The sequence below is a fragment of the Centropristis striata genome, chromosome 3 (assembly GCF_030273125.1).
Source record: "Centropristis striata isolate RG_2023a ecotype Rhode Island chromosome 3, C.striata_1.0, whole genome shotgun sequence".
Taxonomy (NCBI): domain Eukaryota; kingdom Metazoa; phylum Chordata; class Actinopteri; order Perciformes; family Serranidae; genus Centropristis; species Centropristis striata.
In genome coordinates this window covers 43,944,460-43,962,508 of record NC_081519.1, presented here as the reverse complement: position 1 = coordinate 43,962,508, position 18,049 = coordinate 43,944,460, and the positions used below count along the sequence as shown (strand labels likewise).

The window sequence follows — 18,049 nt, the reverse complement described above, 5'->3', positions numbered from 1 at the left end:
AGACTGAGAAAAACTATTATTTTAGGAGCTGAAATTTAACTTTCAAACCGAGCATTTTAAAAGCATTTTACAACAGTTGGATGGCGAGAACTTCTGTTTAAACTGCTGAGAAAAACACACTTATTGTAAATATACCTATGAATATGATGAACATCCTCTGAATGATCTCGGTCTCTAGATAGACAGACATACAGGCCCCGTTTACACGAGGACGCTTGCGGGTAAAAACGACAAAATATTTTATTGGAAGTGCCTTTCGTTTAGACGGTGACGGCATTTTTGGGGCTTAAAGACGCAAAAATCTGAAACCATCTTCCAAAGTGTAAAAGTGTAATCCTCTCCTCCGTAGCGTGTCGTCTACACTGACAAGACACAAAACTCTGATCTGATCTGCTCACGTCACGTATGTGTTTACGTCACATACATGCTCCAGGACAGGAAATAAAGAAACGTGGGATTATTTCCATGGTGGGACCTTCAAGCTGCTCTGGCAGCTCTAATAAACTTACAGGAGTCTTTCCACCAAATGTCCAGGATATGTACAGATAGTATTAGTGAACAGAGAAGGATCTGGAATTACCTCCATCACATTCTGGATGCAGCGATTGGTGGGAGGAGCCAGACGGCTGTGAACGAGACCTGGGAGATCTAGTGATGGAGGAGAACTTTGTGGAAGGAGTAGCTGATGAAAATGTGTGGCGTGACAACTTCTGCATGCCCAAAGATGCTCTTATGGCTTTAAGTGATGCCGCCTGGCTGCATACAATCCAATTTCACACACTTTTGCGTCACCGTATGCAGCAGATTTCCTCCTGAAAACGCTCGTCTAAACCAGGAATAAAAAGTGAAGACGCGACGCCACTTTTGCGTCTTCTGTTCAGACCGTCCTCGTGTAAACGTAGCCACAGTAAGCAAAAATACAAAAATTCTCTTTGCCTGCATGGCAAAAACTGGGTGATTCCTGCTCCAAACGGTCTGGGGTTAGTATAAAGTGGGTGTGTCTGTAAAGAAGAGATTTGTGGGTACAATTTTTTTTCTAGGAGGTCAGAAGTGAAGAGACCCCTTTGAAAATAGCCCCTCACCAAAATTCAGCCTAACTTTGGAGCAATATTAGGACCATTTCCACCTGATGCTGGGCTGCCACCAAAAGATGTTCCCAGTCCCAGACTAGAACCTGAAAGTCTTTAGTGAATCTCGGAGTTTTACTGGAGTCATGGCGCTTCGTCATCTCCATGGTTCAGTTTAAGGTAGTAATCTGTTTCATATCAGTCTTTAACTAGTCTTGGTTTGGATCATATCAACGTGTTTGATATTATCTCAAGTCTCAGTGACGTAACACAATCACCAACCAATAGATGAGCAGGGAACGGTCCTGGTTCAGACTGGTTCCAGACCGGTTCAGACTAGTTTCAGACTGGTTCCTGACTGGTTCCAGACCGGCCAGTAAAACCACTTCCACAGGGAAAAGGAACATCCCAATAAGGCCTCAATAAAAATCTAGTGATGTCATATATTTAGATGTTTCTTAGTAAAGAGAACAGTAAGGAGACCCAGTTAAAATGTATCAATAAATGTAGACATAAATAAGTCATAAATAATCCATGATTAATGTTTGATGAACTAAATGAAAGTTGATAAAAGATGATAAATATAATTATTCAATTAAACACATTATAATTAAATAGGACATAAATGTATATGATTAATTTATTTCTAAATGTTCCTTTCCTTTATTCTTCCTTATATCTATTTTTACTGTAAAATAGTAACTTTTCATGTGATAAAAACAGAAACCCTTTTTCAGCTTTGTGAGGGACATTTTGTGGCGTCTTCTTCTCTTGTTGTTGTTGTTGTTGTTGTTGTTGTTTTCAACACAAACCACTGAGTCACACACTAGAGCAGCTGGAGCCAAAAGCTGCTTCTCCTCCATTTAGTCAGTTTTTAATAAGAGCATGATGGAAAAACTGCTAAAAGAATCTAGTTGTAGTCTTGTCAATAGTTTCCTGCTAGATTGACAGTCTGTCTAAAATCTCAGTGTGAGACTAGAAACTCTGAATACTAGATGTCTTTAGATGGGACCAGGTGGGACACCAGAGTTTACACCAGTCTTTTAAAGTCTTCTGATGTATTCTGTCCTACAGAGTCTAACTGCAATAACTTTGCAGAGTAAAACTAAATTAGTTATAGGTAGGTCAGTGATATGACACTTATTTCTACATGTATTCATGTAATTTTTATGCTAAAAAAAAATCATGATTTATTTGACCTTTGACCCCAAAAACGTAGTTCCTGTCTCTGGTTTTGCTGTAAAAGGTTCTAATAGTGATGATAAACAGAGAGCAGGAACTATAATGTTGTTGTCTTCTTTCAGCTTTTAGATTTAGTTCTCAGTGAAGAAACATTTTCAAATTGATTTTGTTGAGTGTATTTAAGTGTTTTAGACTAGAATTCTAGACTTATTATAAAGAAATGTTATATTTTAGTCATAACATAATTTTATCTCACTTTTTTTTTACTTCATCACTATCTAGATAATAATTTCCCTTTCATATAAACTTATAATTTCTATTATTTTTATGTTTAAATGAGTATATATATCCAAAGCGGACCGAGGTAAGTGTAATTTCTGCTTGGTTTTGTGTTTTTTATGTAATTATTTCTCTGAAAAAAAGCAAAATTGAAATCTAAAAACTTTGTCACAAGATAAAACAGACATCAAGGAGTTCATTTTTAGTTATAACTCAATTTTGACCTAAAATGTTTTTACTGCAGTTCGCCTTTGTAGGGTGGTGTAGGTAGCATAAGACTGAAACCGTCACAGCCTCTGAAAAACAAAAAGTTGCATCTCAGAGGGATAAAACAACCAAAATAATAAAAAAATTAAAATCCCAAAGAGCTGTCAGCGTCTGGAGGTTGATGGTTTGTCTGGTCAGTAATCACAACACGAGCCCAAAAGCTTCTGGAAAGATTTAATCTCACTTACTTTCACTGTTCTAACAAACAGTCAGGATGATGTCAGATGCAGAAAATGCTGCTAAATAACTCTGATCAATCATTGAGGCTAATATCCATGATGGGACATCATGATCTGAGAGGACACGTGGACCGTCTGGACAAGAACGCTGGACGCCGCGGTGGAGACTGAGCCAAACAGGAGGACGTTAATGTGCATGCACTTCTTTACCAACTCCTTCAAATGTGAAGTGAAACAAACCAAAGACTAAAGATGGCGTCTACCTGTTCTAACACACACTCACACACTCTCACACACACACACAGGTTCAATAGTTTCCCACCACAGCAGGCAGTGTGTTGGGCCCACTAAAGTCTGGATTCACTGCAACAGTTTTCTTTTTGTGTCCAATCAGCGTTTGACTGAAACAGACTCAAATAATAAAATAATACTGCGTAACTCTCTGACATCTCACACACTGTGTCTCTGAATTTCTTTACATTTTTTTTTTTTTTTTTTTTTTACATTTGGTGCGGGGGGGAGACATGTAAAAGACAAAACATTTACCCACACACATGGGCAAAGGTACAATAAAAAAATAAATTATCACCTCGATAAACCAAAAATAAAATATTCATATTTGCTCTCTCTGATTCCAGCTCCTGGGGGAGAAGTTGCGGTGTGCGTCCAGCAGGGGGCGGTGCTGCGTCACAGCCGGCCTCTGGAAACTCGGTGAAGGAAGCATAAATGGACAAATGTGATTGGCTAACGCTCTCTCATCAGGACCAATCAGATGAGATCAGTGGTGACATCATCAGCGGACTGAACCAAATCCAGCCGACAGTTTCTGGATGATCAGCTGTTTATTTTCTTTCTGTCTGGTGACATTAGAAGCTGGGAAAAATGATTAAATATTAAATATTCTTGACTTGATGATTTAAACAACAAATCATTTACAGGATGATGTTTGGAGCCAGTTCACTGCAATGAACATGAATTTAGATTTTTGTTTTCTTTTTGTATGATTTTGCGCAGTTTTGCCACTTTGTGATTTGATCACATATATATGTATATAATATATGTAAGAAAAATATTCTTCTTATTAAATATTCTTTTCATTCAACCATATAACACATCCCTAACTCAAAGGGAAACTCTGGTGTTATTTGAACCTGGACCATCAGTTTTTGTTCTTGTGTTTAAATGACAAAAGGGACAATCATTTTTAAAATCAGTCAAATATTGATGTAAATATTATGCAATACAACGTTAATGTACGTCCATGAAATGTGCTTGTTTTTGCAACTGACAAGCACAGATTGTTATTATTATCATTATTATTATTATTATTATTATTAAGTGTCTGAAAGTATAACCCTGATTTAAAAAATTTGGGACGCTGTGTGAAAGGTCAGTTTAAGCTTTAAATACAGCCATGGAAACAATGATTAGATCACCCTTTTTCTTTAATTTCTCATTCATTTAAATACCTGGTACATTTAAGAGCTGATATCTAGACATTTAACATGTTTTTCTTGATAATAATTTTGGTTATTATCAATAAAACCATGTTAAATGTCTAGATATCAGCTCTTAAATTAAACTATTATCAGCTATTTTTGTTGTTATCATTATATTTGTCCAAACAAATTAACCTTTAGTTGAATTAAAATGAACAAGAAATTGAAGAAAAAGGCTGGTCTAATCCTTTTTTCCATGACTGTATATTTACAAACAAACAAAGGTTTATTAGTTTTAGCATTAGATATGTTTTCTATGAACTGTATTCAGTAGAATGTAGGTCGCAAAGGATTTTTAAATCATTGCATTGTGTTTTTTAAGATTATTTCTTTGGCATTAGGAAAAGGGAAAAGAGAGGAAAGTCTGAATCAAAACCTCTTTTTGCTCCGATCTGCTGTTTCTGTTTCTAACTCAAACAGTCGAGTACAAGGAGAAGTCTCGTTCTGAAATCTCATGAAGTGACTGAAAAACGTTTGAAAAGCGTAGCTGAGATATCAGCTAAATATTCAGCTGGTTTCAGTGTGGAAGAGGCCACAAGAGACTTCAGAACTAGACTTCTCATTGAGAGACACAAAAACAAACAGATCTGTTGAAGCTAAAGGTAAAGAAAAACATCGTATTCCTCCGTAGAGTCCTGTCTGTAACTTTATCAGACACTTATAGTAACAATCTGAGTCTGTTGGAGCAGAAACAGACTCTGATGCTGAGCTCCACTATCTCTCAGTCCAGTCTTCAGTCTCAGTCCACCTATTAAAACATTGTTCTCCCTGTTTGTCACCTTCACACAGAAACATGATAAAACAGAGTCCAGGTTACAGAACACCGAAGCTTCCCCACTAAAGAATAAGGCTGGAATTATTATACATATTTCTTATTGTCAACAAATCCCATGAAAAGACCCGAACCAACAATCCAAACAAACTCTTTCTGACTTCCTGTTTGTTCCTACTGAAGATGTAAATCTGGAAAAATGTTTATCCCAGATAAAAAATTAAAAAAAGCCGAACAAACAAAAGTGCATGAAGTAGCTGCTTTCTAGTTTTCTGAGCACTTTGAGGATTTTTCTTTCAGTGTAAAACAGATTTAAAGTTCAGTCTTGATGTTAGAAACAGTAAAAACCAGCTGCTCACCAGCTTTTCATGTTTAAAAGCCAACAGGGGCAAAAAAAAGTCTTTAAAGCTTATTAAGATCTTTCACTGCGGCCTCTTCAGGGTCTAATTTATTAGATTAATTAGTCTAGTTTCATATGATGCCAGTTTCTTCCCTGCAGCTTTAAATCTGAGCGTCCTGCAGCTTCTGAAGGACTGAGAGTCCACCGGCGTCCTTCAGCAGCTAAAGTCAGAATATAGAAGAATATTTCTCTGTTAATAAACATTCAATCTCGTTCCTTCCTTTACTAAAGGTAAACTAAAGATTCTCTGGTTTTCAGTTTAATCTGCTCTGTATTCTGCCTCTCGTCGCTATATTTGTGTTCTTCAGCATCATGTCTGTTATTTTCTGAACAAAAACATCCAGAAGACAGAAAAAGGAAGAAAAGAGGAAATCAAGGCAGATGTCAGGGTCTACACTGTCTTTTTTTTAAAAATTCCTGCATTTTATACCTTTAATAATCAAAATTGAAAACAATTTGACACAACTGAGGCGCTAAAGAGCTTCAGGCGTCAGAACAGCTGCTGAAAGGACGTTTTTAAAAGATTATTTTGCTGCTTTTAAAGTCAAGAAGAAGAATAAACCTTCAGGGGCCGAAGAGTTAAAGTCTCTGAGGGACGAGTCATAAATCTACTGTCAGATATCAAATAAAACATAAAAATACTTTTCAATCTCACATTTAAAAGGCTCAGTAACGGTATAAATCAGCTGCTTTTTATCAAACGTTACTGAAACAGGAAAAAGTTGTTTTAGTCGGGACTATTTTCAGCGGCGGATTCATCAGCTGGTTTCTGAAACACAAACGATACTTGTTAGTAGATTAATTCACTGTTTGTTTGAGTCTTTTTTTTTTTAAAGAATGGGATTTGTTGACAGTAAGAACAAACATCAGCAGACCAGTTTTGGGGAAAGTGACAGTTATGCTTTAGATATTAACGATAACCAGAGGATGATTTACAGGACGACGACTAACGTTTCTGAATTAAGACCCAAAAACGGACACACAGCGTGTTGGTTGTTTTTATAGAAATTATCTATATTCTCTCCTTAAATCCTACTTCTATGTTGCACGTTGTCGCTGTTCTCCCTGCGGGCGATGATGATGATGATGATGATGATGATGTCGCCCTCTGCACTGCTGACGGGAAAAAAACAACAACAAAAAAAAAAAAAAAGGTTGCCTTGGTTGTCTCGTCTGGTCGTCTGTTGCTTTAACAGACGCTCGATGTGTTTCTGAAACGCTGAAAGAGTCTGTTCACCTGTCCAGGTTTGGTTTCTGTAGAGAAAGGGGGGTGAGGGGGGTGGAGGTGCAGGTGGAGGAGGTGGAGGGGTCAGGGAGTGAGGAGGAGGAGGAGGAGGAGCAGGAGGAGGAGGAAGCGAGTGTGTGTGTCTCCTGGGTCTCAGCTGATTGTTCAGAGGACGATTTGTCCCGCTGCTGTCAGACAACTGCTCCCAGGTGTGTGTGTGTGTCTGTGTGTGTGTGTGTTCGTCTATCTCTGTGAGGACCGCTCTGAGGTTTGAAGACACTTTTGTCCTTTTGTCTTCACCTCCTTCAACATCTGACTCTGTGTTTAGATGACGTGTGTTTTGCTTCATTTCATTTACTTGGATGATATTTGAGCTTCACTCTGCAGTTTGTTTCCACGTTCACAGACTTTGTTTCACTGAGTTCAGCCTTTAGGTTTAAAGAGTTCCTCCAGGCCGCTTTGAATAGTCATTTGTCTCCAACCTTTCTATAAAAAATTGCCTAACACTTGTCCCTTTTTTCTTTGAAATGAACTGTCTTTTTAAACCATCTGAGATGCTCATATGAATCTGTCTTAAGTCCCTTTCACACATGCAGTCTGTCCCTATGAAGTTGAGGAACATTTCCTGCATGTTTGAATGGGAGCTGGGATCAATATTCAAGGAAATCTGGAATTTTCCAACCTCAAGAACTTGCAGCGTTTCAGGGAGCGTCCGTGCTGTGAATGAGAGCGGTAACACTGCAGGGACCAACACGTCACACTGACAAAAACACATTTTCATGAGGAGCGAGAGGCCGAATCACAAGACTCTGCTGATAACGTATTTGAATCTGCAGCTTGTTAACATTTTATCATTTAGCCTTAGTGGTTGATCTGATAACGAACAAGTAATACAAGGTATTTTGTTTGCAAACAAGCTCCTTTTTTCATGAATGTCTGCAAACTGGAGACAGATTCAGGAATAAGGGACCAGACGGTGAAATCGAAAGGCGGCTGTCTGGAGCAGTTAGAGATGTTTTAGAGGACCATAAAATAACAAAATGAGTCCTTAAGCTGCAAAGGCATCGCTATGGCATGTGTGAAAAAGTGCAAGAAAGGAGAGTAAAAATCACTTTATGCCACCTAAAAGGTTTCCCAGGACGAAGTGTGAACGAGGCTTTAAACTGAGATTTAAAGGAGCACAGAGAAACTTTCCACTTTGAGCAGATGGAGGTGAACACGGAGCTTCAGAGTCAAACTCTCATCCATCAGTCTGCAGAGTGAAGCTCAACATGTTTTAACTTCCAGGAACTAAAGGTCGGATTGTGATGGTTCAGGTCGGGGGAATACACCATGTTAATGCAGGTCCTCACAAGAGTAGAGGTACAGGTGTGTGTGTGTGTGTGTGTGTGTGTGTGTGTTGCAGAGGTTCTCCATCAGCTTGAAGTTGCAGCTATTTCAGCTCCTCTGTCCTCCTCCATGGAGATTGTTCCGTATTTACAGCTGAACCGTTCTGAGAACACGACCTGAACTAACGTACAACAAGCTGTGTGTGTGTGTGTGTGTGTGTGTTTGTGTGTGTGTGTGTGTGTGTTCCAGGCTACGGCCGGTTGTCGTCCCGGAGGCTCTCCAGGATCTGGACCAGGCTCTCCAGTCCGAAGACGTAGCCGCGGTCCGGCCCGTCGTGCACCGCCGTGTCGCCGCGGAAACCCTTGAAGGTGGAGTGGGCGAAGTCGATCATACGTACGTCCACCAGGGGGGGCTGCTGGGGGGCGGGGGCAGGAGGAGGAGGAGGAGGAGGAAGAGGAGGAGCAGGGGAGGGAGAGTCTGGATGGGGGTGGGGCGAGGGGCGAGGGGGGAGGAAGGAGTGGCAGTCTGACTTGGGGGGCGGGGCCTGTGGGGGGGGATGGGGGCAGGGGGAGGGGGTAGCCATCAGTCCAGGTCCCTGAGAGGACAGAGACCCCGGGGCCGGGTCCTGGCTCATGTCCGTTTCACAGGGAGCTTCTGGGGGCGGGGGGGCGTGGGGGCCGGGGCCACAGCGGGGCTCCGGGGCCGCGGGGGTCTTCTGGTGCAGCGCTGCATGCTGCCCGGAGCCGAGGACCGGAGGGCCCTCAGGATCCTGAAGACACATTCAAACAATGAAAACATCAGCATCAGTAGGTGTGTTTCCATCACCTGATGACATTATTATGACTCCAGTGAGCCGATGTGGGCGTGGCTTGTGTTTTAAGAGTGTGAAACTTTGTTGTTGCTGTTTGAAAGGCTTGTTTGTTTGTGTTAAATTGATGTTATTTGTTCCTGCCCAGGGACTACAGATGACATTTAGCTAGTAGCTAATTCTGGTACGGCTGAGAGCCATGCACTGTCCCTGTTAAATAAACAAACAAACAAATAAATAAACTTCACCGGTTAGCGGCTCAGAAAGTTCCTGCCTCGGGTCGGTACTTTCTGAGCCGCTACTGAGTGGTGATTTCATGCATGTGTGATTCATTTGCAGACTGGACGCTGAGGGGTTAACATCTCCTGCTCTGACTGCAGCTGGGAGAGACTGCTGCAGGAGGACTGGGCCGCTTGTGAGTGCTTTGGGACGGCGCCTGCTACTCGCTAAGAAGAGTCACGAGTCTCCAAAAGTCTCCAATAACACCAGAAAAAGTCACTAGATTTGTCGCTAATCGTCTTTTTTGAAAACGAGTCTCTAGGTCAGGGATGGGCAACTTAAATGCTGCAGGGGGCCACAATTTATCATGTTCACTACCACAGGGCCACATATAGGAGCGGCACTTAACCAGATATGATAAAACTGCAATTTTAAATATGTTTACAGTGCAGTAACTTAACATATTTCATGCTCAAATGCATGTTTAACAGTATAAATAGGAATACAAAAGGTTTGAAGCAAATAAAAAATAACCACTTACTGTGATTTCTTTTTTTTTCAGTGCAAGAACAGCAGACCAACATTAATTACAAGAAGCCTTTACATTGTTAAAGCGAGTCATCTCTGCGTCTTTCAGAAGGCTAACTAGAGCTGTGAGGAGCTTTAGTCCCGTCTCACCTTTCCCTCATAGATGATGAGCAGTGAAGAGGAGTAGAAGCGGTAGGACGCCTGCCTCTCCAGCACCGCCTTCAGGCTGCGAAGCTTATTCAGGATCGGCTCAAAGAGGTCCTGCCTCAGACCCTTCCCGTTGTGCATGTACTGGTAGAGAGCCTGGCGGAAGCCTTCGATCGACAGGCCGCGGCCGTAGTACTTGTTCCTGCAGAGGTAGTGGCCGGTGTTCATCTGGTACACCTGCAGACACACAGAAATACTACAGTCATCTGCAGGAGAGAACCCTGGAACACAGTATTTATACACTGCAGCACAACTATTTATACTCCGGTATAAGATCTGAGAGCTGCATTATATGTGTGTTGATACTCACACTGAACCGTCCAGGCCTAATTAGTGTTTATTAGTAGTAGTCAGGTGCAAATATGTTTTAACCCTAAAAAAAATTCTACCAAAATGTTTCTCAGTGGTTTACAGTAGCATCAGATGTTCTTAAAAACATACTAAACGTTTACTTATTTCTGACTCCAAGAAATGCCCCATTTTCAAAACCTCCAGGTCTTTAAAATGACCGTTACTCCTTCTAGTCAGGAGGCGGAGCTAAATAAAGGGGACACGTCGGACTAAAGCTACACATTTTTTATTCCACATACCATCACATCTCCATCACCATAATCTCTTAAAACTGTGACTTTTTTCCCACAGATTTGCCACTTTTAATCTGGGAAATCTGCAACTTTTTTCCTGCAGTTTTGCCACTTTAAATCTCTTAAAACTGTGACTTTTTATTTCGTAGATTTGCCACTTTTAATCTCGTAAATCTGCGACTTTTTTCCTGCAAATTTTCCACTTTTAATCTTTTAACGTCGGACTAAAGATATACATTTTTTATTCCACATGCTCATTATCACCATAAATTTCTATTTCTGATGGGAGCCACTTCATCAAGATTGTAGATCGGAGATGACTCCCATATAAAGTCTATGAGAACCAATATATCTTCCAAGCCACTCAGAAGGTCAATCTTGGTGTCAAAATCTACATTTTCTGGGTCAAAGAATCATTTAAAGCTCTTGAGAACATCACTAGATGATGATTTGACCCAATAGATATGTTCATTTTAGCCACGTATTTACGTCATTTCCAACTCATTAATATAGGTCATATACGGTGCATATATTCTGAAAAATGAATAACCCTTCAGTAATTACAGATTTCTCCTTTCTCATATGTCTTTGCCTACTGCTGGTGGCTTCCTTTCTATTGGTCAGATTCTGGTAAACTTTCAGTATGTTATTAAGGACATCTGATAATCTGAACAGCTGACAAACCATTTTTTTTAGGGTTAGGTGGGTTTTTTCCATATATGCACCCTCCTATAGTAGGATCCTGATAGTTTCAGTAGTACTGATAGCAGTAGAGTCGTTCTTGTACCTGCATGCCACACACTCTGACTCCCAGCGTCGCTGAAGTGCTCAGTTCACATTTCTTCATCTGCCTGGCTGCCTTCTCCTCGGAGGCGTCGTCCCCGTGCTGCCTGGTGCCCATCTTCAGGTCCAGGATGCAGGGGTAAGAGAAGTGGTGGACCACGTTCTCCAACAACAGGAACTCTGGTTCAAATGATGCAGTGAAGGAGAAAATGTCTGTCCTGACAGAAGCAACTACAGCCCTGATCTCCACCCAGTCAGGAAAGATGGTGGAGATCTCCACCCAGTCAGGAGAGATGGTGGAGATCTCCACCCAGTCTGGAGAGATGGTGGAGATCTCCACCCAGTCTGGAGAGTTGGTGGAGATCTCCACCCAGTCTGGAGAGATGGTGGAGATCTACCACCCAGTCTGGAGAGATGGTGGAGATCTACCACCCAGTCTGGGGAGATGGTGGAGATCTACCACCCAGTCAGGAGAGATGGTGGAGATCTACCACCCAGTCTGGAGAGATGGTGGAGATCTCCACCCAGTCAGGAGAGACGGTGGAGATCTCCACCCAGTCAGGATTGATGGTGGAGATCTCCACCCTGTCAGGAGAGATGGTGGAGATCTCCACCCAGTCAGGAGAGATGGTGGAGATCTCCACCCAGTCAGGAGAGATGGTGGAGATCTCAAAATGACCAAAAAAAGACACAAAATGACTGAACAAAGACAAAATTATTTTAAAAAGACACAAAACTACCCCAAAAACACAAAATGACCAAAAAAATACACATTACTAGAAAAGAAACAGAATTACCAAAAAAGACACAAAATTATTTAAAAAAGACACAAAATGACCCAAAAAAATACACAAAATGACCAAAAACAGTAATTAAAGGGACCTTCCACACACAACACAGTAAAGTGCCATTCATATAAAACTCACATTAAACTTTCATATCAAGGTGGGGGCCACAAAATATCGTCAAGAGGGCCACAATTGGCCCGCGGGCCGCCAGTTTGAGACCCATGGTTTACGTAGATATTTTCATGCAGGGACAAAGTCTGATCATTACAGTTATTCTTTGCCTCCAGACATATCAGATTGGTACTCATACAATAACATACAATAATAACTGCTAAAGTTTTTTTCTTCCCTTGTAGAGACAGAAGTCATCAAGGTCAGATATTTTAGGGGACAGAGACATTTTTGCCCGGGGGACTAATTATTTGCCACTTTATTTATTTCCTATCTTTATATATTACAACAACAAAAAATAAATTACATTTTAAAAAAACCTGCTTGATGATTAAAGGCAACACTGCAAAAAGATCTAGAAGATTCTAGATTTAATAATCTTAATTTAATAAATCTTGTCAAGGTAAATTATCTGTCCATGCAGCAAGATCATTTCCCTCAGATTTACTGTTTGATCTGGTTTTTAAACACCTTTTTAGCAGTGAAGTTTTTGTTTAAATGATGCAGAAACACTAAAAACCTTGCTTCCCAGAGAGCTCTGAACTCTCAGTGGACGCTGCTGATTATAAAAGAGTGTACGTGTGTTTAGAGCTCCTCTGGTGACCCAGACAGACACATGGAGCTGGTTAGGACCACAGAGTGCTGCTGTGTTTTCCAGCTGCTGCAGTCTGCTCGTTTGAAGCTGAACATCAAAATAAAACCTTTGGCCTGATGACCTCAGACACCTGCAGCCTTCTGGATCAGTCTACATCTACAGGCAGGCTGCATACTGCACCAGCAGATAGACAGTTGGCTTCTAAAACCAACAATCAGAGCTTCTTGTGATACTTAACAATTAATAATCTGTCTGTGCTCATCTACACATAAACTATTTACAGCAGGGGTCTCAAACTGGTGGCCCGCGGGCCAATTGTGGCCCTCGTGACGATATTTTGTGGCCCCCACCTTGATATGAAAGTTTAATGTGAGTTTTATATGAATGGCACTTTACCGTGTTGTGTGTGGAAGGTCCCTTTAGTTACTGTTTTGGTCATTTTGTGTCTTTTTTAAATAATTATGTGTCCTTTTTTTTGTAATTTTGTGTCTTTTTTGGTCATTTTGCATCTTTTAAATAATTTTGTGTCTTTTTTTTAGTAATTTTGTGTCTTTTTAAAAAAAAATCATTTTGTCTTTTTTGGTAATTTTGTGTCTTTTTTGGTCATTTTGTGTCTTTTTGGGGTCATTTTGTGTCTTTTTTTTTTTTATAATTGTGTGTCTTTATGGTAATTCTGTGTATTTTTTTGGGCCATTTTGTGTCTTTTTTGGCCATTTTGTGTCTTTTTTTAAATGATTTTGTGTCTTTTTGGGTCATTTTGTGTCTTTTTTGTCATTTTGTCTCCTTTTTTAGTCATTTTGTATCTTTTTTAAGTCATTTAGTTTTTTTTCTGCCATTTTGATTTCTGATTTACATGATTCCTACCAAAACATTCATTCAGGCATCAGGCAGTCACCTGTGCATGTTAAGTACATTTAATGATACCAAGTACAAAGATTTTTCATTGAGGGAGTAAATATTAATGTGCTTCCAGGCCCTCATGTCTTTATTATAACTAGTTATGTGGGAAAACCATGGTGAATAGAATAATAATCACTTTAAAACAAGCCTGGAGGGGGACTTTATGTTAAAGAAAAGCCCAGTAAGTGGACCTTAATTTGATTTATTTTTCCCATGAAGGCAGACTGTGTAGCAGCAGTGGAGGTGACTGGTTGAAGGATACTGAAGAGTTTTCGGTCTTTGGATTCGGACCTCATGCGGCTGAGCTGCTGCTTGTGGCAGCGGAGGCTCCAGGGGTTGTGGCTGATCTTCTCTGAACTCAAACCGCTGTTCCAGTCCAACATCTGGAAGGGAACGTCTGAGTGGATCTTTGGGTCGAGCCTGGGACTCTTCAGCTCTCCAAGACTGCAGGGAGGAGGACAGACAGGCTCATTAATACAGCAGAAACTACTGACGATGACCCTTTAATCAACCAATCAACCTCTTTATTCACATTAGTTTGTCTGTTCTGTGAAATCCCTCTTTATGCAGAGCAAACAGTAATTATTTATTGCAGGGGTCTCAAACTCAAATTAACTGGGGGCCGCTGGAGGCAGTATCAAAATGAGCAAAAAAAAGACACAAAATGACTAAAAAAGACACAAAATGACTAAAAAATACACAAAATGAGCAAAAAAATACACAAAATGAGCAAAAAAAGTCACAAAATGAGCAAAAAAAGACATAAGATTACAAAAAAAAGACACAAAATGACTGAAAAAACACCAAATTACTGAAAAAACAGACACAAAATGACCAAACACAGAATTACTAAAAAAGGCACAAAAATATTTAAAAAAAGACACAAAAAGACACAAAATGACAGAAAAAAACTAAATTACTTAAAAAAGAAACAAAATGACCAAAAAAAGACACAAAATTATTTTTAAAAACCACACAAAATTATTAAAAAAGACACACAAACTTATTAAAAAAGACACAAAATTATTAAAAAAAGACACACAAAATTATTTAAAAAACCCACAAAATTATTAAAACACAAACAAAATTATTAGAAAAAGACACAAAATTATAAAAAAAAAGATACAAAATTATTTAAAAAAGACAGAAAATTACCAAAAAAAGTAATTAAACACAACACGGTAAAGTGCCATTCATATAAAACTCACATTAACTTTCATATCAAGGTGGGGGCCACAAAATATCATCACGAGGGCCACAATTGGCCCGCGGGCCGCCAGTTTGAGACCCCTGGTTTATTGGTTCTTCATAAATTCCTTCTCTTGCCAACTAACTGATAAATGATTAAAATATCTAACAGTGGACTGTTTCACCGCCGTCTCGTCTTACTTCTCAGAGGAGTCGGCGTCGTGCGCCTCCCTCCTGTCGGGCCGCTCCTCCTTGTGTTCGGAGGAGGAGGAGGAGCGGTGGAGGCTGCGGCGGGAGTGTTTCCTCCTGGGCTGCTCCCTCTCCGGAGGCTCCCGCTCCTCGTGCTCCACCGGGCCTCCCTCCATGCTGCTCTCCACGTACGGGTAGGCCACCAGGTTGATGTAGCCGTCAGAGTCGTCCTCGAAACACACCATCACCACACCTGGTGGAGACACACACACACACACACACACACACACACACACACATTTATATAAGTATCAGTACAGAGAAATATAATCCATCTTTAACCCTCTGGGCTCTGAGCCGTTTTTGGCCGTTTTTGAATACTTTTGATTTTGCCCTTCATGTACCACATAAAAAAATGTTTATATACCCATATTTGGTATTCATTTTAACTTTAACCTACTTTATCAACATATTGAGTTGAAAAATTATACTATTTACTACAATTAAAACCACAAATATGCTCAATGAACTGTTTTGGAACTTAAAAATGTAAACGTAGGATACAAATATGAACATATAAAAAGGTAAACATTTAATGATTCACGTTTTAGTTGCACGCCATGATCGGTCGCTAACGTTAGCACGCTAGCGATAGCCCATAGGAATCACATTGCAGTTAAGCACATCAAATAAATTAAATATTCTATGTTTTAAATATTACAACAATATGCACAACAACAAAAATATGACATGCATGTCCAGACGTGTGCATCACTTTTAAGTGTCCTCTGGAAACACTTCTGTTGTGTTGTGGTCTTTGCAGCGTTTTCTAAATGTTGCACTTGTGTTGTCAAATTGATGAAGATGTTTTCTCAGTCTGCTTGTGTTTTGTGTATTTACATGTGTTTTGTTAAGTTGCAGCGCTGTGAGGCCTCATGGCCTCCGTAACAAACAGACTGGAGGATATCATCCCCGCCGAGTCAGACACTGAACATCCTCCCTGTTTGTCCAAATTTAATTTAGCAGCCCGTTGGCTCAGTGGTGGGAAATCAGAACCAAATCTCTGAGTGTACTCCGTCTGCAGGAAACTGGACTTCTTCACCACCTCCACAGCCAAAACACACGGAGGAATCTGATCGAACGATGTCAAACACTTAGTGGATGAAACAACCTTGACAGAGTCAGAAAGTCGTCCCTGGCAGCTGTCTGTCTGTCTGTCTGTCTGCTCTTATTTAATCAGCAGGACAATGGTAGTGGGCAGTGATCCAGGGCTAAATATAGACTCCTTATGGATCCCTGTTGTCATGGCACTGGGACCCACAACACCAGCAGGGTGGAGAGGTGGGAATATGGACAAACTGGTGACGGTTTGGTGGGAACATATTCAACAGGTGGAATGTAGTTTAGGTAATAAACAGCAACATTTTAATATAAATAAACATTAATGATTGATGAGTACTGGCTGTGATTCAACATTATTACGATTATTGGAATCATCATTTTTAAGAATCAAATTGGTTTAAAATAAAAACATAAAAAGATTGTTTTTTTTTAAATGCTGTTTTGCTACCATGGAGTATACAAAATAAGCTTGTGATTATTAAAATGTGATTATTTCTATTACCAGAAAACATTGTGATAGACAGTCATGAAAAAAATGATTAGACCATTGTTTTCTTAGATATCTTGTTCATTTTAATGGCTGGTACAACTAAAGGTTCATTTGTTTGGACAAATATAATGATGATGCTGATATCTCCACATTTAAGAACCAAAATCATTATCAAGAAAACCATGGAAAATGTCTGTATATCATCTGAGAGAGGACCGAGGACTGAGCCCTGAGGAACACCTTCAACCGATTTTGTTTAGTGATAATAACCAAAATCATTATCAATAAAACCATGTTAAATGTCTAGATATCAGCTCTTAAATTAAACTCTTATCAGATATTTTTGTCGTTATCATGAAATTTGTCCAAACAAATGAACCTTTAGTTGAACCAGACATTAAAATGAACAAGAAACTGAAGAAAACAAGGCGGTATAATATTTTTTTTCCATGACTGTAAATAAACATTATGGATCGGCTGAATACTGGCTGTGATTCAATATTATTATGATTATTGGAAATCACCATTCAAATAAAAACATTAAAAGCTTGTTTGTTTTTTGAAAAAAAATGCTGTTTTGCTACCATGGAGTATACAAAAATAAGCTTGTGATTATCAAAATGTGATGATTTCTACTACCAGAAAACACTGTGATATATGTTGTTATCCAGATAATAAATATCTCATAGTGGGACAGAAGATCTTGGCCTTAATGTCTAGCCGTATTCTGCATCAATGTATTTTATTGACACAAGATAAAGACCAGTTCAAACACATTTCACACATCATTCATGTAGGATTAGAATTATTTTTGAAAGGATGTGAATAATATGTGCACAGCGCCATGTTTACTGTGAGATGAAATGTATTAAATATGAAATAAGAGGGACAGCGTGTGGGAGTTGTATTCAAATTTTAATGCTCTACGATGCGTCTGTCTCATATTTAAGTGCTCAGAGGTTTCTTTTCTGTGTTTTTGATGACTTTAGACGTAAATATGTTAAATGTAATGGTTGATGATTAATCCGTTTGTTGTGACGCCCCCAGACAGTTTGTGTTCAGACGAGCCCTGATGTCTTTTTCTGGATTTTTCAGGCTACCTCGTCATTTAAACCGTCTTCTAAATAATCTTTAGTCCTGTGGGCTCGGCGGCGGAGACAGGAGAGACAGACGTACGGATGTTTACTGGCATGAAGCGCTTTAGCTGCTCTGCTCTTCATCACCCAGCACATAATGGAGCTGTTTCCACTTCTGCTGTAGTTACAGAGAGAAACACAG

The 18,049-nt window shown here is 39.8% G+C and overlaps 1 protein-coding gene across 1 annotated transcript in view; it reads right to left on the bottom strand.

Moving 5' to 3' along the window:
• Positions 1-6,057: 6,057 nt before the first annotated feature.
• Positions 6,058-18,049, bottom strand: part of ip6k1 (inositol hexakisphosphate kinase 1) — a 39,172-nt gene continuing 27,180 nt past the window's right edge. The window contains exons 5-9 of the mRNA XM_059329061.1: positions 15,172-15,412; positions 14,045-14,226; positions 11,333-11,508; positions 9,905-10,138; positions 6,058-8,968 (exon numbers count right to left, since the gene is read on the bottom strand). Of these exons, the coding sequence (XP_059185044.1) occupies positions 8,450-8,968; positions 9,905-10,138; positions 11,333-11,508; positions 14,045-14,226; positions 15,172-15,412 (1,352 nt within the window). The 3' untranslated portion in view covers positions 6,058-8,449. The remainder of the gene's footprint in view (positions 8,969-9,904; positions 10,139-11,332; positions 11,509-14,044; positions 14,227-15,171; positions 15,413-18,049) is intronic.